Raw genomic sequence first — 22,106 nt, 5'->3', positions numbered from 1 at the left:
GCTTCAGATTTTGCATGCTAGCTGTTGCGAGCAATTAATGAAGCACACACACTCACTAGTCCTAAATTAAATAAACTGTCGATGTGGAATGGAATCCTATTAAAGCTGTGTGGTTTTCACATCATAAACAAGATTAGTATTTCTATATATTTAGCTGAGGTTGAGATAGATGGAGTGATAAGATGGGCACCTCTTTGATTACGAAAAAAGATGGCCAGCTAAGCTAAGCTAGGGTCGTCGTCGTCTTCCTTTCCCCTTATATATATTTCGGCATGACCGTACCAGACTTGTCTAGAGCAAGAATGGTGATTCTTGGAGATGGATCGGACGAGACGAGATCAGTGCTGGTTGGGCTGCGGATTTCATTCACCATGGGCCTAGCCCAAAGAGGGATTTCTCGATCTCGGGCCGTGAGACGGCACTCTGAAGAGACCCAAGAAGATGGCAACAATGCCGCCTGCAAACTCAAAACCTTTCAAAATTTTGCAGATAAAAAAAAATGGAGATGCGGGGGATCGAACCCCGTGCCTCTCGCATGCAAAGCGAGCGCTCTACCATTTGAGCTACATCCCCAATGTTGTTCAAATGACATCACAACAGTTTTTAAGGTAGAGTTTTTGTTGAATGCAGCACATAAATAAGACCGAGTGGAAGCTGAAGGATGTCTCTTTTTTTTTGCAAGAAGAGAAATGCAATACTCTTTTCTATACATATAGCAAATGAAAACAACTATCGTCGGTCAGTGTATAGGGTGTTTGCTTCCAGGGTCAAATGAAAACACTTACATCCTTTCAGCAGGAAGCGACGGGGCATACAACATAAAAAATGTGGAGAAATTTTTTTTAGTAGGAAAAGAAGAGATGAGGAAGAAACGGAGAGTGTGATGCAGTGGCTAGCTAATTCGTCTCCACACTTCCATCCTTTCAGGAAGGAGGCATGTTGAAGGACTTCTCCAAGGCCATGAGGTACGAGCTAGCTAGGCGAGAACTTCGCATGGAGAAGGAATTTTTTTTCAAGCATGTAGATCTCCTTTGTGGCAGAAATCCCCTTGCAAATAATAGATAAGTTTCATTGGAAGAACAATTGGTTGTATTCTTATTTTGCCTTTAGTCGGGTTCAACATAGTGGTGAGACCATTAGTCGGTACTTCAACACTGTTCTTGAGGCTATTGTTTCATTGTCATCAGAGATAATACAACTTCCTCCAATCAACACCTCCTTCCAGATCTCTAGCAACCCTAAGTTTATGCCACATTTTAAGGTATTTTTAGTACTGTTTATGTCGTTTTCCTTTCTTGTTTGCTCTATTATTAACATACTCTTTTTAGGACTGCATTAGAGCAATTGGTGGGACTCATGTACCTATCACTATTTCTCCAAGTTTGCAAGATCCATATCGCAATAGGATGGGAGGCCTGTCACAAAACGTAATGGTTGCATGTGACTTCAGATGCCCGATTTTTGCAAGATGCATTAGCTAATGGGTTTTATGTTCCTTCTTGCAAAAATTTTCTAGTGGATGTAGGATATGCTAACACCCAAATTTTATTGCTCTATTTCGTAATGTCCGTTATGATTTACAAGAGCAAGGAAGGAGTAACCAGAGACCAAATAATGTGAAGGAACTATTCAACTTAAGTCATGCACAGCTCTGCAACCATGTTGAACACATTATTGGTGTTCTTAAAATGTGTTTTCCTATACTAAAGTATGCATCTTACTACCCTGTTCATGCGCAAAGAGATATTGTGCTCGCATCTTGTGCTCTCCATAACTTCATAACAAAAAATAAAGGTTTTGAACAATGGCTTAATCACAACAGCATGGAAGGCAATCCAACTAATATAGTGGATGTCCCAAATGGAGACGAGAAATATGAGGATGATGTACTATCTATGAATGAACGTCGATGTGCAGGGAATATTAGAAGGAACCAAATTGCACAAGCTATGTGGACTGATTATGTTGCCTATTTGCAAAGAAATAACTAGTTAGCTTCTAGTGTTTGTCTAGTTTATATTGTAGTGCTGCCTAGTGATGTCAGTTCTAATGGGGTTGTTCGCTTCGGATTAAAGTCAGTAATCCGTAGAGACAAAAACACTGTAGAAACAGTAGAAGCCTGTACGGATTAAAGCCACACGAAATCAGTCCATGTACTTTGCATACCAAGGATGGTTGGGCTAGGTGTATTCATATGTCCATCATCTTCCAAAAATAAATGTTCACAATTAGATGCCTTCCCTGAGGATCGTCTACAAAGCTTCCTTGCAGCTACTTTCCCTGTGGATTCAACATAGATAAAATAGTTCAACAATTAGTAAAATGTATATTTGATTCAGACACATAGATATAAAATAATGTACCATTGTAAATCTCATGCAGGTCATCATAATAGGGGAAGGGCTTATACTTCCATCTCCACAAATACTCCGATAACTCATCCCATTTTTCTTATATCGTAGTTGCCATTTTCAGGTTGGTATCCCAGCCAAAGCCCCTCTTTAATAAGATGAGATCGACAACATTATGATCCTTCTTAAGCCTTTGTTCTCTATCCTTCAGTTGAGATACAGTGAAGTTTGCTGACACAAACTTCTCATTCATGCGCTGCACCATGCTATTCCAATCTTCTTCGGCCCAACCATTTTGTGCACGATGCCTTGATGAATTATACTATTTGAGGATGCTCACAAAAACTAGTTCGTGGTTCCCTCCGGTGTATCATTGTGTTCGATCGATCCAGAGCACCCTAAGATCTCTCTCCCATGGTGTGAGATCTAGGTTCTAGCGAAAAGGAAGACGACACTGCGCCATCACGGATAGCCCAGCCCCAAAGCGTGAACCATCTAGAAGCGTGTAGGAAAGGCGCCGCTTTTGCGCCCAGGTCGCGGACCGTTCCGTCCAGAGCCGTGGATTGTCCACGCCACCGCAGATGACACCACTAAGCAGTTCATCTCCTAGTGTTTGGCGTATAGATCGACGCCAACACACTTTTTGGCGACTCCGCTGGGGATGAAGGTTGAAGATCTATAAAATTAGGCTTATATGGTCGATTCCAAAGATCTCAACGGTGCTTCTCCAAACAGCGACACAAGGCTGGCTAATTGGTCGACCCCGAGCATACAAAAATAGAAGATGACATGAAGAAGTTGGACGAGAAAATCCAGTGACAACAAGATCAGGTGCTCAAGGTGGCGAAGAAGTGGTACCTCTCGCACTTCAAGATAGATCGCCACCAGAAGGTCGTCTAGGAGAGGGAAATAAACGTCAATTACATGTCAACCGTGCTACAACACCTCCCCAAGGTAAGTGATGTCACGTCAGCCGATGATATTCAATATATTAAAATTTCTTTCGATAATCGGATTAAAAGTATCACGGGTGATATAGAAAAGATGACACATGCATTAGGAAAAACTCACATGCCTAATTTTTATCACATGAATTGGGCACTGGAACAATTGAGCCAAACACATCGGCAACAAATGCTTCCCCAACCCTATTCCGGTATGCCGGTGGATTCATATCCAGGAACAACTATCACCGCCATCTTCGCTAAACGGTGGGTCGACTATGATCATGGCCGGACCATCCACACACGATCTCGGACCGTTCAACCCTTCGTTAGACCGTCTGACAACCTATGTCAAACAGTCCGAAGTCACACAGAGCCCATCTTAAGGGTCGCACATGATTTTGTGTATGATGTAGATCAATGAATACCATGAATCGGCTGGTTGGGGTGGCTTTTATAGCCGTCAACCACCCATATAGCCGTTGTGGCGCATCTACCAGAAACTGCACTGGCGGATGGTCCGCGACCCTCCAACGGTCGATTCTGACATCTGAACGGATACGCCTGACAGACCAATGGCTAGATCAATGGTTGTCTTTCCTTGGTGACGATACGCGGACGGTCTTGAAAGGGAAATGTGCCCTTGGGCCATTTCTAAGTATTTTGGTGATTAAGTGCAAACACAAGTGCTTAAATGTAAATCAATGCCCATGGTTGAACAAAGTGCAAATCTTCAACAAAGGTATGTTTCTAAGTCTTAGTACATTGGTTTTGTGTACTAATATATTTGTCTAAGTGTTAGAAACAGAAAGAAGAAGAGAAGAGAAGACTTGGCTGTGTGCAGCCAAGGGGCTGTTTCGGTCTGGTGCACCGGACTGTCCGGTGGTGCACCGGACAGTGTCCGGTGGGGCACCGGACAGTGTCCGGTGCGCCAGGTTGCCCCAGCCGAAGAGGCCGCTCTCGGGTTTTTCTCCGGCGACTTCGGCTAAAATTCACCGGACTATCCGGTGTGCACCGGACTGTCCGGTGAGCCAACGGTCGGCCGGGCCAACGGTCGGCCGCGCGATCGGCGCGCGACACGTGGCCGAGCCAACGGTCGGAAGGAAGCACCGGACTGTCCGGTGTGCACCGGACATGTCCGGTGCGCAGATCTGACTCTGACAGCAACGGTCGGATGCGCTGTTTAAGGAAACAAATCGGGCACCGGACAGTGTCCGGTGTGCACCGGACTGTCCGGTGCGCCACGAGACAGAAGGCAAAGATGGCCTTCCAGATTTGTTCCCAACGGCTCCTAGCTGCCTTGGGGCTATAAAAGGGACCCCTAGGCGCATGGAGGAGCACACCAAGCATTCCTACAACTCTTCTAAGCACCAAGACATCAATCTCACGCATTCGTTTCATTGTGATAGCATATAGAGCTCTTGTGGAGTTGTGAACTCTTTGTTGCGTTGCGAGCTCTTGTTGCGACTTGTGTGCGTGTTGTTGCTCTGATTTTCGAGTCTTGTGTGCGTTGCTCATTCCCACCTTACTCCGTATTTCTTTGTGAACTCAATTGTAAGGGCGAGAGACTCCAAGTTGTGGAGATTCCTCGCAAACGGGAAAAGATCAAAGGAAAGAAAAACACCGTGGTATTCAAGTTGATCATTGAATCACTTGAGAGGAGTTGAGTGCAACTCTCGTCCGTTGGGACGCCACAACGTGGAGTAGGCAAGTTTTGTACTTGGCCGAACCACGGGATAACCACCGTGTCAACTCTGTGATTGCTTTCTTGTGGTTATCGTGTTCTCTCTAGCCACTTGGCCATACTTGTGCTAACCCTTAACAAGTTTTTGTGGCTTAAGGTTTGAACTTTTACAGGATCACCTATTCACCCCCCCCTCTAGGTGCTCTCAATTGGTATCGGAGCCGTTCTCTTCAAGAAAGGGACTAACCGCCCGAAGAGATGGATCCTAAGGGGAAGGGAATCGTGATCAACGATAAGGAGAAGGAGTCCTTCGTCAATGAGCCCAAAGATGACAAGCCTACCGACTCCGGCTCGGGTCATAGACGAAAGGAAGGGAAGAAGAAGAAGACGAGGCGCATCAAGGAGATCGTCTACTACGACGACAGTGATGAGTCTACATCTTCCCAAAAGGACAACGACCACATCGACTACGAGCAAAGGAAACCGGTTAATTCTAACTTTTCTTTTGACTACTCTCGTATTCCGCAGAGTTCAAATTCACATTTGCTTTCCATTCCACTCGGCAAGCCCCCACACTTTGATGGGGAGGACTACGGATTTTGGAGCCACAAAATGCGTAGTCACCTATTCTCTCTCCATCCTAGCATATGGGAGATTGTAGATAGTGGAATGCACTTTAATAGTTCGGATAGTCCTATATTCATTAATGAGCAAATCCATAATAATGCACAAGCTACTACTGTTCTTCTAGCCTCATTGTGCAGGGATGAATATAATAAAGTGAGTGGCTTGGATAACGCCAAGCAAATCTGGGATACCCTCAAGATCTCTCATGAGGGAAATGACGCTACCTTGCTCACCAAAATGGAGTTGGTGGAGGGCGAGCTTGGACGGTTCGCGATGATAAGGGGCGAGGAGCCAACTCAAACATACAACCGGCTCAAGACCCTTGTCAACAAGATAAGGAGCTATGGAAGCACGCGATGGACGGACCACGACGTCGTCCGCCTAATGCTAAGGTCCTTTACTGTTCTTGATCCTCATTTGGTGAATAATATTCGTGAGAATCCCAGGTACACCAAAATGTCGTCCGAAGAAATTCTTGGAAAATTTGTAAGCGGGCGGATGATGATCAAGGAAGCAAGGTACGTCGATGACGCGTTGAACGGTCCAATCCACGAGCCTCAACCCATTGCTCTCAAGGCATCGAGGAGCAAGGAGGCACTACCAAGCAAGGTGGCGCAAATTGAGGCGGCCGGGCTTAATGATGAAGAAATGGCTCTCATCATTAAGCGCTTCAAGACGGTGCTAAAGGGTCGCAATGGACAGCCGAGCAAGACTAAGACCAAGGGGAAGCGATCATGCTTCAAATGCGGTAAGCTTGGTCATTTTATTGCTAACTGTCCTGATAATGAAAGTGACCAGGAAAAGGGGAACAAAAGGGAGAAGAAGAAGCACTACAAGAAGGCAAAGGGCGAGGCGCATCTAGGCAAGGAGTGGGACTCGGATTGCTCCTCTTCCGACTCCGACAATGAAGGACTCGCCGCCACCGCCTTCAACAAATCAACCCTCTTCCCCAACGAGCGCCACACATGCCTTATGGCAAGGGAGAAGAAGGTATGTACTCGCAACTCTACCTATGCTTCTTCAAGTGAGGACGAATCTAGTGATGAGGATGAAGTAGATTATTCATGTTTGTTCAAGGGCTTAGATAGATCTAAGATAGACAAAATTAATGAATTAATTGATGCCTTGAATGAAAAGAATATACTTTTAGAAAAGCAAGAGGATTTGTTGTATGAAGAGCATGATAAATTTGTTGAGGCACAAAAATCCTATGCTTTAGAAGTTAAAAGAAATGAAATGCTTTCTTTTGAACTATCTACTTGTCATGAAACCATTTCTACTTTGAAAGGTGTAAACAATGATTTAAATGCTAAATTAGAAGTAGCAAATAAATCCAATTCTTGTGTAGAACATGTTGAAATTTGTACTAGGTGTAAAGATTTTGACGTTGATGCTTGTAGTGAACACCTAGTTTCAATTTCCAAGCTTAATGATGAACTGGCTAGTCTTAATGCTCAACTTAAGACTAGCAAGAATGATTTCGATAAGCTAAAATTTGCAAGGGATGCCTACACAATTGGTAGACACCCCTCAATTAAGGATGGACTTGGCTTCAAGAGAGAAGCTAAGAACTTAACAAGCCATAAGGCTCCCATTCCCGCCAAGGAGAAAGGGAAGGCCCCTATGGCTAGTAATGTGCAAAAGAACCATGCTTTTATGTATCATGATAGGAGACAAACTAGAAATGCTTATAGGAGTTTTAATGCTTTTGATGATTTTGACTCTCATGCCATGTTTGCTTCTAGTTCTTCCTATATGCATGGTAGAAATATGTCTAGGAGAAATACTATTCATCATGTGCCTAGAAAAAATGCTATTAATATTGTTAGGAAAGTAGTGAATGAACCTTCTACAATTTATTGTGCTTTGAATGCTTCCTTTGCAATTTGTAGAAAGGATAAGAAAATTGTTGCTAGGAAGCTAGGGGCAAAATGCAAGGGAGACAAAACTTGCATTTGGGTCCCTAAAGATATTTGTGCTAACCTTGTAGGACCCAACATGAGTTGGGTACCTAAAACCCAAGCCTAAATTTGCCTTGCAGGTTTATGCATCCGGGGGTTCAAGCTGGATTATCGACAGCGGGTGCACAAACCATATGACGGGGGAGAAGAAGATGTTCACCTCCTACGTCAAGAATAAAGATTCCCAAGATTCAATTATATTCGGTGATGGGAATCAAGGCAAGGTAAAAGGTTTAGGTAAAATTGCAATTTCTAATGAGCACTCCATATCTAATGTGTTTTTAGTTGAGTCTCTTGGATATAATCTGCTATCTGTGAGTCAATTATGTCATATGGGGTATAATTGTCTATTTACAAATGTAGATGTGTCTGTCTTTAGAAGAAGTGATGGTTCACTAGCTTTTAAGGGTGTATTAGACGGCAAACTTTATTTAGTTGATTTTGCAAAAGAAGAGGTCGGTCTAGATGCATGCTTAATAGCTAAGACTAGCATGGGCTGGCTGTGGCATCGCCGCTTAGCACATGTGGGGATGAAGAACCTTCACAAGCTTCTAAAGGGAGAACACGTGATAGGTTTGACTAACGTGCATTTCGAAAAAGATAGACCTTGTGCAGCTTGTCAAGCAGGTAAACAAGTGGGAGGAGCGCATCACAGCAAGAACGTGATGACCACTTCAAGACCCTTGGAGCTGCTGCATATGGACCTCTTCGGACCTGTCGCCTATCTGAGCATAGGAGGGAGTAAGTATGGTTTAGTTATTGTTGATGATTTTTCCCGCTTCACTTGGGTGTTCTTTTTGCAGGATAAGTCTGAAACCCAAGGGACTCTCAAGCGCTTCCTCAGGAGAGCTCAAAATGAGTTTGAGCTCAAGGTGAAGAAGATAAGGAGCGACAACGGGTCCGAGTTCAAGAACCTTCAAGTGGAGGAGTTCCTTGAAGAGGAAGGGATCAAGCACGAGTTCTCCGCTCCCTACACACCACAGCAAAATGGTGTGGTAGAGAGGAAGAACAGGACGCTCATCGATATGGCGAGGACGATGCTAGGAGAGTTCAAGACCCCCGAGTGCTTTTGGACGGAAGCCGTTAACACTGCTTGCCACGCCATCAACAGGGTCTACCTTCATCGCCTCCTTAAGAAGACGTCGTATGAGCTACTAACCGGTAACAAACCCAATGTATCGTACTTTCGTGTATTTGGGAGTAAATGCTACATTCTAGTGAAGAAAGGTAGAAATTCTAAGTTTGCTCCCAAAGCTGTAGAAGGGTTTTTATTAGGTTATGACTCAAATACAAAGGCGTATAGAGTCTTCAACAAATCATCGGGTTTGGTTGAAGTCTCTAGCGACGTTGTATTTGATGAGACTAATGGCTCTCCAAGAGAGCAAGTGGTTGATTGTGATGATGTAGATGAAGAAGATGTTCCGACGGCCGCTATACGCACCATGGCGATTGGAGAAGTGCGGCCACAGGAACGAGATGAACAAGATCAACCTTCTTCCTCAACTATGGTGCAACCCCCAACCGAAGATGACAAACAGGTACCTCAAGTGGAGGCGCTTGATCAAGGGGGAGCACAAGATGATCAAGTGATGGAGGAAGAAGCGCAACCGGCACCTCCAACCCAAGTTCGAGCGATGATTCAAAGGGATCATCCCGTCGACCAAATTCTGGGTGACATTAGCAAGGGAGTAACTACTCGATCTCGATTAGTTAATTCTTGTGAACATTACTCTTTTGTCTCTTCTATTGAGCCTTTCAGGGTAGAAGAGGCCTTGCTAGATCCGGACTGGGTGTTGGCCATGCAAGAGGAGCTAAACAACTTCAAGCGCAATGAAGTTTGGACACTGGTGCCTCGTCCGAAGCAAAATGTTGTGGGAACCAAGTGGGTGTTCCGCAACAAACAGGACGAGCACGGGGTGGTGACGAGGAACAAGGCTCGACTTGTGGCAAAAGGTTATGCCCAAGTCACAGGTTTGGACTTTGAGGAGACTTTTGCTCCTGTGGCTAGGCTAGAGTCCATTCGTATTTTGCTAGCATATGCCGCTCACCATTCTTTCAGGTTGTACCAAATGGACGTGAAGAGCGCTTTCCTCAATGGGCCAATCAAGGAGGAGGTGTACGTGGAGCAACCCCCTGGCTTCGAGGATGAACGGTACCCCGACCATGTGTGTAAGCTCTCTAAGGCGCTCTATGGACTTAAGCAAGCCCCAAGAGCATGGTATGAATGCCTTAGAGACTTTTTACTTGCTAATGCTTTCAAGGTTGGGAAGGCCGATCCAACTCTTTTTACAAAGACATGTGATGGTGATTTGTTTGTGTGCCAAATTTATGTCGATGACATAATATTTGGTTCTACTAACCAAAAGTCTTGTGAAGAGTTTAGCAGGGTGATGACGCAGAAATTCGAGATGTCGATGATGGGCGAGTTGAACTACTTCCTTGGGTTCCAAGTGAAGCAACTCAAGGACGGCACCTTCATCTCCCAAACGAAGTACACGCAAGATCTGCTAAAGCGGTTTGGGATGAAGGACGCCAAGCCCGCAAAGACTCCGATGGGGACCGACGGACACACCGACCTCAACAAAGGAGGTAAGTCCGTTGATCAAAAAGCATACTGGTCAATGATAGGTTCTTTGCTTTACTTATGTGCTAGTAGACCGGATATTATGCTTAGCGTATGCATGTGTGCTAGATTTCAATCCGATCCTAAGGAATGTCACTTAGTGGCGGTGAAGCGAATTCTTAGATATTTAGTTGCTACGCCTTGCTTCGGGCTCTGGTATCCAAAGGGGTCTACCTTTGACTTAGTTGGATACTCAGACTCCGACTATGCTGGATGTAAGGTCGATAGGAAGAGTACATCGGGGACGTGCCAATTCTTAGGAAGGTCCCTGGTGTCATGGAACTCTAAGAAACAAACCTCTGTTGCCCTATCCACCGCTGAGGCCGAGTATGTTGCCGCAGGACAGTGTTGCGCGCAACTACTTTGGATGAGGCAAACCCTCAGGGACTTTGGCTACAATCTGAGCAAAGTCCCACTCCTATGTGATAATGAGAGTGCTATCCGCATGGCGGAAAATCCTGTTGAACACAGCCGCACAAAGCACATAGACATCCGGCATCACTTTTTGAGAGACCACCAGCAAAAGGGAGATATCGAAGTGTTTCATGTTAGCACCGAGAACCAGCTAGCCGATATCTTTACCAAGCCTCTAGATGAGAAGACCTTTTGCAGGTTGCGTAGTGAGCTAAATGTCTTAGATTCGCGGAACTTGGATTGAATTGTAGCATACATGTGTTTATGCCCTTGATCATGTTCATTCTGCATTTTGTTGCTTATTGTGGTGCTCAAGTTGTACAAACACTCCCTGGACCTCACAAGTCCGTTGCAAAGTTATGCACATGTTTAGGGGGAGATGTGTTACAACTTGACCCTTTGAGACTAACCATGTGCTTGAGTTTGGTAATTTAGTCTCGAAGGAGGATTGAAAGGGAAAAGGTGGACTTGGACCATGAAAGACTTCCACTGCACTCCGATGAGAGGGTAACTAATTCCAAGTTCATCTCATGAAATCTTATTGCCATTTGCTCTTAATTGAAGACTTTGGTGAGGCAATGGGGTTAAAGGGCCAAGATTGATCCCGTTTTGGTGCTTGATGCCAAAGGGGGAGAAAATAAAGGCCAAAGTGATAAATGGATCAGCTACCACTTGAGAGATTTTGAAAATAATAGAATAGAGTTTTTGTATTGTTAAACTCTTTTATTGTCTCTCTTGTCAAAAATTGGTTTCTTGTGGGGAGAAGTATTGATTATGGGAAATAGGGGGAGTTTTTGAAATCTTTGATCAATCTCTTTTGGAATGACTCTCTTTATGCTTCAACATGTGTGTTTGACTTAGAGATAGAGATTTGAGTGTGATTTGCAAAAACAAACCAAGTGGTGGCAAAGGATGATCCATATATGCCAAAATTGAATAAAACTCAAAGTTAGTTTTTATGTGAAGTGATTTTGCACTTGTTCTAGTTGCTTTATGTTGTGTTGGCATAAATCACCAAAAAGGGGGAGATTGAAAGGGAAATGTGCCCTTGGGCCATTTCTAAGTATTTTGGTGATTAAGTGCAAACACAAGTGCTTAAATGTAAATCAATGCCCATGGTTGAACAAAGTGCAAATCTTCAACAAAGGTATGTTTCTAAGTCTTAGTACATTGGTTTTGTGTACTAATATATTTGTCTAAGTGTTAGAAACAGAAAGAAGAAGAGAAGAGAAGACTTGGCTGTGTGCAGCCAAGGGGCTGTTTCGGTCTGGGGCACCGGACTGTCCGGTGGTGCACCGGACAGTGTCCGGTGCGCCAGGTTGCCCCAGCCGAAGAGGCCGCTCTCGGGTTTTTCTCCGGCGACTTCGGCTAAAATTCACCGGACTGTCCGGTGTGCACCGGACTGTCCGGTGAGCCAACGGTCGGCCGCGCGATCGGCGCGCGACACGTGGCCGAGCCAACGGTCGGAAGGAAGCACCGGACTGTCCGGTGTGCACCGGACATGTCCGGTGCGCCAACGGTGCGCAGATCTGACTCTGACAGCAACAGTCGGATGCGCTGTTTAAGGAAACAAATCGGGCATCGGACAGTGTCCGGTGTGCACCGGACTGTCCGGTGCGCCACGAGACAGAAGGCAAAGATGGCCTTCCAGATTTGTTCCCAACGGCTCCTAGCTGCCTTGGGGCTATAAAAGGGACCCCTAGGCGCATGGAGGAGCACACCAAGCATTCCTACAACTCTTCTAAGCACCAAGACATCAATCTCACGCATTCGTTTCATTGTGATAGCATATAGAGCTCTTGTGGAGTTGTGAACTCTTTGTTGCGTTGCGAGCTCTTGTTGCGACTTGTGTGCGTGTTGTTGCTCTGATTTTCGAGTCTTGTGTGCGTTGCTCATTCCCACCTTACTCCGTATTTCTTTGTGAACTCAATTGTAAGGGCGAGAGACTCCAAGTTGTGGAGATTCCTCGCAAACGGGAAAAGATCAAAGGAAAGAAAAACACCGTGGTATTCAAGTTGATCATTGAATCACTTGAGAGGAGTTGAGTGCAACTCTCGTCCGTTGGGACGCCACAACGTGGAGTAGGCAAGTTTTGTACTTGGCCGAACCACGGGATAACCACCGTGTCAACTCTGTGATTGCTTTCTTGTGGTTATCGTGTTCTCTCTAGCCACTTGGCCATACTTGTGCTAACCCTTAACAAGTTTTTGTGGCTTAAGGTTTGAACTTTTACAGGATCACCTATTCACCCCCCCCTCTAGGTGCTCTCAGGTCTGCCCTTGGTCCCAGACGATCCGCGCCAGCTCTAAAAATCTTTTTGCTCAACTTGTCACCTTCGGGCTGAACCAGATCTTCACGTGTGGACGGTCCGAGAATTATAGTCGGACGATCCATGATTTAGCCGGACTATCCATGATTTAGTTCCTGTCCAAAGTCATAGTGGTGTAGCGGACAGTCCGCTGGAAGGGGTCGGACGGTCCACACTTGGCGATTTCAGAGCTTGAGTTTCTGACTTGTCGTTGATCTTTGAACAATTTTCTCCAAGTTGCTTTGGATAAACTTGAGAGAGATCCTATGACTTAGAAAAATATCTCAAGTGGTTTTCCATCTAGTCTAAGTCATGGACCATGAACATTTTGATTCTTTAACTCATATTTCTTCTTTTGCTCAAACTAGCTCCAAAATAGTGAGATGTTGATTCCGAGCTTTCCAACCTCTCTAGAAGTGTTGAATAGGTTCCTTGGGGTATTTAAAACTTATCCAAAAAGTAGAATAATTGGTAGTTCATCTATTACATGTTTTGCCCCTATTTGGTTGGATCTGAGTTGATTACGACTTAGAGACTAAACTGTTGAACTTATGAACCTGTGAATCAAAGACTAGGTAAACTAGTTAGCCCGAATAGTTTTGATGGTCATCAAGCACCAAAATCAATATAAGAAATGGTTTAAGGCCATTTCTCTTTCACTCATTTCTTCATAACATCAATGATTGTGTTGTCTTCCATCGGCAAATACAATCGGCTATAAACGAAGACCGATTGAGATTTCAATAGGTGAAGATTGACAGGCCACCTGTTCTAGTCGCCATATTAGAGCCAATGAGCAAAAAATTCTTAATTCGGTCATGTGTGGCCGATAAAAGCAAAGATAAAGATATCATCATTGGTGATCCTCGCACGCCAAACATGTCATGTAGAGTGGTTACTCGGAAGGCTCAGGACAAAAGAAAGACCAGAGATGCCGGGGGCAAGCACGATCGGACACCCGATCACGGTCACCTGTTCTGCGTACCCCAGATGGTCCGGGCACTAAGGCTAGACAGTCCGGGACAGGTGCGGACAGTTCCGACTATGAAGGTTGGATGGTCCGTAGACGATCAGAAGCAGCAACGACCTTAGATCGTCAGACCATAACGTCCTAAAATAGGTACTAGGAAGCAAAACACTTCTAATACATTTGGCCGGTTCCGTAGAGTCATCCCTGCTTTTGATTAGCTGATTGCTAAATACATGAAGAAGAAGGACGTTCCACACAACCGACCAATAAAACAAACAAAGTCAAAAGGCGATCTGTGTGAAAGCAAAGGATGACTAAACTGACCCAAGAAATGGTGCAACCAAGATCGCCTGGTCATCCTCCTACAGGGATGCCATGGTGCTTTCTGGTCTATTCATCGTCAATGTGTTGTCCTACTCAAGTATGGGGCGGTATAGCGATGAATCCATATTACCGGCCCAATCCGTTTACTTATTCGGGCTAGGGGCACCATATTTTTTTGCATATTGACATATTGATGAGGCAAACATGGTCAAAGAGGATGCAATCTAAAACGACCTCTGTGCATCAAAGTTCTATCAAATATTTATATTATGTGATCACAAGAGTCGATGACTTGCATCGAGCTGAGTCCTTATTTTGGGAACAAAATAACTCATGAGACCTATTGTTTTTGAAGTGCGCTGGTGCTTTTGGTACGCCAAGCTCCACCAAAAGGCAGGGGCATGTGTTGAACATCAAAAGTGGCGGACGGTCCAGCCCTAAGGCCTGGACGTTCTGCGCCCCCAATGATCAGATTAACTTGGCGATTATCCTTATCTAGGGTTTCTTCTACGGTGGACATTAGGGGAAATGAACAAAATGAAGAGCCCTATCATGCGGGAAAGAGACACAGGGAAGAAAAAGGATGTGGCGACGGGGGGGGGGGGGGGGGGGGGGGGGCGAATGGGCTCGTCGTTTCCCTCCGCCAGCGAAAAACTTTGGTCAAGTCCAAAGTTTTAGACCACAAAAGTACTATGGTTTTAATAAAACCATGGTTTAAAATACAAAGTTTGCATTACGTATTCCCAAAAACCTTTTGCTTAAAATGTCGTGGTATGTCAAAATACCATGGTATTGTCTTGGGACTACAAAAATACCATGTTAGTGTTTCAGAGTTTGGGTGTCCTGTTGCTCATGTGATGTTTCGGAGTATGATTAGGAACTATAATTTTTTTTACATAAAATCAATTCAATAACTGATTATTGTATTTTGACTACAGTGGTTTACATAATACTAATGTTTTTTTTGAAAAAATTAAGTTCTTTGCAACGTGAAGACATATAAACCTGCTAGTTTTATACATAAACCCAATAGATGATTCATTTCTCGTCTCTAACGTGGTGTTCTTGGAGCAATGGTAGAGACACGAGAAAAAAAATAGATTCTTACCGCTGACCATATGAAATGGAATGGAGGTCATGTGTGGCACTGTGGCAGGCGTGGAGTGCCTGGTGGTCGATCACGAGCGAGAACCCGGGGGCGCATGGCAGCCACCAGCCAACTGATTGCGACCAGCAGCTTCTTCTGTTTCGCCGGCAAGTTTCAATCGCCGCCAATACTCCATCCAACGTACATGTTGGCCAACCACTACCGGTCCTCACTCTAGAAGCTTCTACTCACTCCGTCCACAAATATTTATGCTATGTTATTCGTGACGGTCAAACTTTTTATATTTCACTAGATTTATACAATATATAAGCAATATTTATATTATCGAATAATTTTACTACAAAAATATATTCAAAGATCTATCTAACGATACTAATTATGTATTATAAATATTAATATTTTCTTATATAAACATAATCAAAGTTAAAAATATTTGACTTCTAGAAAATTAAGACAACTAACATTTGTGGACAAAAAGAGTATTATCCAACAGCATTTGCACAACAACAAAAAAATAAACTAATTTCTCATAAAATTCCTATTTTTTTAAAAAACTAAATTTTTAGAAAATAAAAATTCTGTTAAAAAGATGGTAGCCCAACACAAAACTAGCCCAACAGGACAGAAACAAACAGAAAAACAGCAAACATAAAACCCTGCACTCGGCCGCTGACAGGTGGGTCCGACGACGGAGAGGGTTTGGTGTGTTGTGGGGGTAGGTGGCAAGAGCCGGAGCAGACGAAATTTGGCAGTCGATCGGATTTGTGGCTCGCGGAGCTGGACCAGCCGCCGCGGTTTTAAAAGGAGGGACCGCAACCAACCACCTCGCCATCGACCTCCTCGATCCAGACAGCAGGCAGCAGCCATGTCCAAGGTCTTCACCCTCGACGCGGTCGCCAAGCACAACTCCAAGGAGGATTGCTGGCTCATCATCGGCGGCAAGGTATACATCTCCGTCTCCTCTTCCACTTCCCCTCCCCCATTCCCTTACGGTGGATGGATGGTCGATGCCTCCTGTTCTCTTCCTCCCCAGCCAGCCATGGCTCCCTTGCCAAAGATCAGATTTTGCGTCTCCTAGCCACGCCGACGGGCCCTGCTCGATTTTGGTGCTAGGTAGCCTTGTTCTGTCCAAGATGGATTCTCCTTGATTCTGCGTGTGCTGGCGACGAGCCCGCAGATCCGGTGGAGACCATCGTGATTGATCTGTCCGGTGCTTGTTTCCCGCGTAGACTCTTGCACTAGCGACTGGTCTCTGTTCTCGGGGCGGCCGATTCAGAGTCAGATAGCCTCTCGTTGTTTCAGCTGACGACTCGCGGCTGCTCCGGTGGATGTTTACAGTCCAGTGCCTGCGCACCCACAAACCAAATCGAATCTGCGTGTGTTTCGTTCGTATCTGCAAGCAGACCCCCTACTTCGGCAATTGCCTGCACCTTTGTGCTTGTGATGTCATCTTTTATCCTGATGTCTCCTTGTAATGACTAATGAGGAAATTCCCTTTCTGCAAAGTGCCATAGCGCGGTCAGATGTTTGGCTATGTCCTGTGTCACCCATGCGACAAGCCATCAAAACATCAGCAACAATTCCTTGATAGAAATGCATGTTAAACCTTTCAACATGTTCTGCACCCCAACAATGCAGCAGCCAGTAATGTTGTCAGCATTAAACTGTCCATAATTCTGCTATGTCGGGTTGCTGACTTATCCATAATTTTGCTTAACCGCGACAGATGTTTGACGGACTTCTCTTTAAACATTAAGTGCCATATCTTTGTTCGGCTAGGGAAAGCAAGCTCTTAAACATCATCTTCTAATAACAAGTCTGCATTTTTTTATCTTCACACTGATAAGCATGTAAATTGGTGGAGTATAAGTTTTTGAAAGTTTCGTAACTCGTTTGCTGATTTATCACATATAACATATAGATGTTTTATATTGCCTTTCCCCAAAGATTGATGGCTTTTTACTTAGATAAGACATGCTACATAACCTTGATGAAACTTGTGTCTTCTCGGCCTTCTGCATTTTCTGTTTTGCCTTCCTTTGAAACCTGAAAGTTGCATTCACATAACATTATTCGACAATGACATCTTGATAATATTTGAACACATGTTCTTACGGTGCCCCCCTTTTGCTGGTGGCATTGCTACAATTCTTTCAGTGCTATTGTTACTTTCTCTAATAACCAGTACTTTTAACCTTTTCTCCATAATAAGGAACCTGACCAGCTCTATGTTTTGCTGTGGAATAGGTGTATGATGTGACGAAGTTTTTGGTAGACCACCCAGGAGGTGATGATGTTCTGTTGTCCTCAACTGGTATGCCTTCTTGTCTTTGCGTACCACTAAACCAGTGCCTGGCTAAGGTTGCGAAAGGTATGCTGTAACATACAATCCATTTGAACCTTATACAGGCAAGGATGCGACTGATGATTTCGAGGATGTCGGTCACAGCAACACTGCCCGCGCGATGATGGATGAGTACTTGGTGGGTGAAATCGACGCGTCGACGATCCCTTCCAGGACGAAGTATGTCCCCCCGAAACAACCGCACTACAACCAGGACAAGACTCCCGAGTTTGTCATCAAGATCCTCCAGTTTTTGGTTCCCCTGGCAATCCTGGGCTTGGCTGTTGCCGTTAGGATGTACACCAAGTCGGAGTCTGCTTAGCTTTGTTGCCCACTTGCCCTTGCCCCCCTCGCGATTGTACGAGTCGAACTTGTCGAATAAGCTAGCAAGAGTTTTGTGAGGTTTTATTACATGTGTAACTTGTCACGAAATTCATCGAATGTTCTGAGCTGCTGTGGGTTCTGTGGTTTAAAGTGTGATCGGAATGCATCTTACTGGACTAATTGTCATCTCAGTTGAGCAAGGAAGTCTGATTGTTTGAAACCAGCAGCTAACAGCAGTTCCTCCTAGTTTTGTTACAAGCCAATATTCTACCGTCAGTTCTGATTGTCTGGCTTCATTTATCTGACAATAATATGACTAGCGTCAGTTACCATTCTGATTTGTTGGACAGCACTATCAGTATCTTGGAAGCACATTCTGATTTGTTAGGCAGCACTAACTATCAGCATCTCGGAAGCATGGTCACTTAAGATGAACTCATTATCATGTGGACTTTACACAACTCGTCAGCATTTATACGAATGTAATATCCGTCAGAATCTAATATTCCAATGCAGTTCATGAAGCACAACAACTTGTAGAATTCAATAACACCAATAAATGGAAATTTGATATCCAGATCGGCGATACACGCAAATTGCCAACTTTCAGATGTTTGTTTGTGTTTTATAAGAACCAAAGTAGGAGCTATATATACACCATCAATCGATATATACAGATTTCTTGTAAATTATATGCTGCAAGGTTTGAAATAATGGTTTCTTGACACAAGGCTCTATAATAAGCACTAACACACGTTGATTTAGTCGACACGATGACTGCTACAACGTTGGTATGATATATGGTTTGCGTGCGTATGTTTATGCATGTGCGTCTACTGTGTAATTAGTAGGGGGGAAATCATATAGAACTCCTGCCCTTCGATTTTTAATAAAATCTTACTGCAACCTCCTAATAGTAACCCCACTTTGGTAACCTCACTTTCCGGTGGATAAAAAAAAAACTTGCAGATGATCTATACCCTAATTCCTCTCCCCTGTGATATATTTCATTCTAGAGATTTTAGGACATATTAAGAGAAAACACAAAGGACGCATGTTTTCTCACTTTATTTTCTAATCAGATCCTATCTTCAGTACGGGGCATGTTTGGACTAAACTTTACTGCATACTTCGGTTGCCAACTCTAAGATCTAAACATAAATTAACAAGAACAAATAGAAGCTAATTGATGAGTAGAACTCATTAGAATTTCTTAATTAGTCAACGTTAGGCTAAACTTTCGTCCGGTGACGATCCAAATAGGCCCATAATTAATTGTACCGAATTTAACCTCATACTTTTTTTTTGCTGTCAACACAATATATTCACTGTGCAAGAAGGGGCGACATTTGAATACGTTTATTTATGCATTACTTAATTAGTGAGAATTCACACATCCATTATTCGGCATGCCCGCGTTATTTCATCGTATATATATTTATTTCAAGTTCTGGGGCAAGGAAAGGAAATAGCGGCTAGCTTATATATTATCAGCCGATGTGGGGCGTCTGGGCGACGATGTCGACGAAGATGCGGACACGGTTAGGGCGATAATCCGCGGTCACCACGGAGCCGACGGGCAGCACCACGATGTCGGCGTCCGGCTTGTCCTTGAGGATCACCTTCTTGGCGTCCTCCACGCTCAGCCCGACCACCTCAGGCCACGACGTCTTGGCGCCGCCGCCGCCGCCGCCGCACTCCGTGGAGCTCATGGTGTCGCGAACTGCCGGACCAGTTGACGATATGATCGATCTGGCATGTGAATTATATATATTGAAAGGAGAGATTTATTACAGACTACTATCACTGCAAAAACATAATAATAAAATAAGACATTATATTATTGAAAGGCACACTCACGGGCAGGTAAATCTTGCTTGTTGCACTGCTGGTTGTTGGATATATATTAAGCGAGTGCACCGGTGATGAGGTATTTATAGAGCTGCGTTGCGTGCAGGCAGGACGTGTGTGTATATACGCACGCGAGGCACACGAGGATAAACAGCCACTACGAAACAAAGAACAGATAGCAACACTGCAGGAAAAAAAATCCATGGTTATCCCATGCTTGCAGCCAAAATAGTCAGCATTTTCCAGCGCGCGTAGCTGGCGCTGACGCGGACAGAAACTTATCAAAACTCGGTGAACAGTGACCTAACCACCTCGCCCACCGCTGTACGTTTCGGGGTGTTTGTTTCTCAGATTCTGGCCATTAGCTAGGATCGGCATCTGATAGTGTGTGAAAATGGTCTAAATCAATCTGAACAAAATCCGCCGAGTTATCCAACAATAGGAGGAATCTGTCAATTTCTATATCTTAAACTCTATGACCCTCCATCTTACTTCGCACGTAAACCCTACTGTTGGCGCCGTTTTTGCGCTAAACACCAATAATCACTAGATTCCGCTCATGAGTAGTCGAGACCTTGGAGACCTCTCTGCAAGGTGCTGAACGGTTCGTGATAGGTCACTGGACCGTTCGCGTGTAGGTCACCATGGAGCAAATAACTATGCTCTTCTCTGCAGGCGCGTGGACCGTCCACTTGTAGGTGGTGGACCATCCACGATGCCGTAGAGGGTTTTGTGTAGAACCTAAATATCGTCTCTCGAGGACCCCGTCGGGGAGAAGAGATCATAGGGTTGTTTTGATATCAACAAGCCACCTAAAGCACCTCTAGATGACGTAGAGCTAAAGAGGTCAAGGTTGAGTTTGGGAAACTACAACTAGAGCTACACTACATCTACTCCTAAGGCATGAAGATAAATAATGTAATAAATTGGTTTCGATTTGATCTTGTATTCTCATTTGGTCGTACCTATCATGTATATAGGGGGGTTTGGACCCATTCCTAGGCGAGATCCAATAGTTCCGTCCGAGTTTGTTAGGATAACCACGCATGGGATAAGGACTCCAGCCTGAACTAATCTAATCGCGTACCTTCCGAACTACTCCTGCGAATCGTCCAGGGCATAGACCGTTCGGGCCACAAGGCCGGACCATCCGACTATCCAAGTGCCAAATTTGTTGTTCAACACATGCCCCCTCCTTTTGGTGGAGGTCATGAACCAAAAGCACTTGTACTACTAGTGTCTTTCGAGAAGCAATAGATTTCACAACTCACCCTGTTCCCGAAATAAGAACTCTAGCCCATGCAAGTCTCCAACTTTTTCAACCAAATAGTCCATTTAGAACTCTAATTCATAAAGGCTATTTGTGATTGCATCTTCTTCGGTCATGGCTGCTTGATCAATATGTTAAAAGGTATAAAATTATGGTGCCCCTAGCCCAAATAAGCAAACGAGTCAGACATGTAATAGGCAGACATGTACCAGGCACATGTAAAATATTGAGTAGGTAAAGAGGACGAGTCAAGCCAGGAAGCAACGAATGACCAGTATAAGAAATTGGCAGACCTGTGCAACTGGTGACCTAAATGGAGTCCTTGCCGGTGTAGCGCTCGTGGACACTTAGGTGATCAAGATCGCTAGTAAGAAGGTCATTGGTGCCACTGTTGACATACCAGTTGGGGTTAATGGAATAAGAAGCAGTATTGGCAGCGTTTCCAAAATGTTCTGAAAGGGAAATGCGCAAGATATACATTTCTACCTGTTTTGGTGATTAAGTGTTCAACGCACCAACGTTGACTAACTAGTTTGATATGAGTATAATCATAGGTTCACTTGAAGGCAATTTAAAGGCACTAAGTCCAAAAGAGTTGAAATGGAGGGTACAAAGTGCAACTTTGAGTAAAAGGGTAAAACATGAGGTTTGAGTACTTAGATAAGTCGCATATACCTAATACTATGTGCTTAGCACTTTTGTTTTAGCTCTAACTCTATTCTGTGAGAAAAGTGCTTTAAGGACTTAGTTTGAGCCCAAATACAAATCCTGGTGAAAGACCAAGTCAATGGTGAGTTCTCTACATTTAGTCAATTGGATTATGTGCTAATTAGGTTTGTCTAAGTCGTAGGAAAGCTCCCAAGAAAAACCAAAAAGAATTGAAGATAGGTTTAGAAGAGCCTAAGTTGGGTTGTTCTGGGCCTCACCGGACCGGTCCGGTGGCACATCGGATCGAATCGACAGGGGCCCCGGACTTGGAGTTTTGGCGGCCTGGTGCACCGGA

At 44.4% G+C, this 22,106-nt stretch overlaps 2 protein-coding genes and 1 non-coding gene across 4 annotated transcripts; 1 reads left to right on the top strand and 2 right to left on the bottom strand.

Annotated features, from left to right (window-relative positions):
* Positions 1–500: 500 nt before the first annotated feature.
* On the bottom strand, positions 501–573 carry TRNAA-UGC (transfer RNA alanine (anticodon UGC)). Its single transcript has one exon. It is a non-coding gene; the product is annotated as a tRNA-Ala (tRNA).
* A 15,481-nt stretch (positions 574–16,054) lies between these two features.
* On the top strand, positions 16,055–18,205 carry LOC100381910 (uncharacterized). Its single transcript, NM_001356975.1, has 3 exons — positions 16,055–16,257; positions 17,562–17,628; positions 17,724–18,205. The coding sequence occupies exons 1-3, from the start codon at positions 16,180–16,182 to the stop codon at positions 17,978–17,980; spliced, it is 402 nt and encodes a 133-aa protein (NP_001343904.1). The 5' UTR covers positions 16,055–16,179; the 3' UTR covers positions 17,981–18,205.
* Positions 18,206–19,257: 1,052 nt separating this feature from the next.
* LOC542408 (subtilisin-chymotrypsin inhibitor homolog 1) lies at positions 19,258–20,030 on the bottom strand. Of its 2 annotated transcripts, NM_001245885.2 has the most exons (2): positions 19,843–20,030; positions 19,258–19,734 (listed from the first exon to the last, which is right to left on the bottom strand). In NM_001245885.2, exon 2 carries the CDS (start codon positions 19,692–19,694, stop codon positions 19,473–19,475), a length of 222 nt encoding a protein of 73 aa, NP_001232814.2. In that variant the 5' UTR covers positions 19,695–19,734; positions 19,843–20,030; the 3' UTR covers positions 19,258–19,472. The 2 variants fall into 2 exon arrangements, with proteins under 2 accessions (NP_001232814.2, NP_001105449.1); NM_001111979.1 differs by having other exon boundaries at positions 19,327–19,898.
* Between the last annotated feature and the right edge of the window lie 2,076 nt (positions 20,031–22,106).

The sequence above is a fragment of the Zea mays genome, chromosome 8, assembly GCF_902167145.1.
Source record: "Zea mays cultivar B73 chromosome 8, Zm-B73-REFERENCE-NAM-5.0, whole genome shotgun sequence".
Taxonomy (NCBI): Eukaryota; Viridiplantae; Streptophyta; class Magnoliopsida; order Poales; family Poaceae; genus Zea; species Zea mays.
The sequence above is the reverse complement of the archived record's forward strand: the minus strand, read 5'-3'. Positions and strand labels throughout refer to the sequence as shown.

Bases quoted from the DNA above. Each gene is read 5' to 3' on its own strand.
- LOC100381910 (NM_001356975.1), top strand. From the start codon at position 16,180: ATGTCCAAGGTCTTCACCCTCGACGCGGTCGCCAAGCACAACTCCAAG. The intron at 16,258-17,561 runs GTATACATCTCC...GCTGTGGAATAG, and splicing joins GGCTCATCATCGGCGGCAAG to GTGTATGATGTGACGAAGTT. The intron at 17,629-17,723 runs GTATGCCTTCTT...AACCTTATACAG, and splicing joins TGTTCTGTTGTCCTCAACTG to GCAAGGATGCGACTGATGAT.
- LOC542408 (NM_001245885.2), bottom strand. From the start codon at position 19,694: ATGAGCTCCACGGAGTGCGGCGGCGGCGGCGGCGGCGCCAAGACGTCG.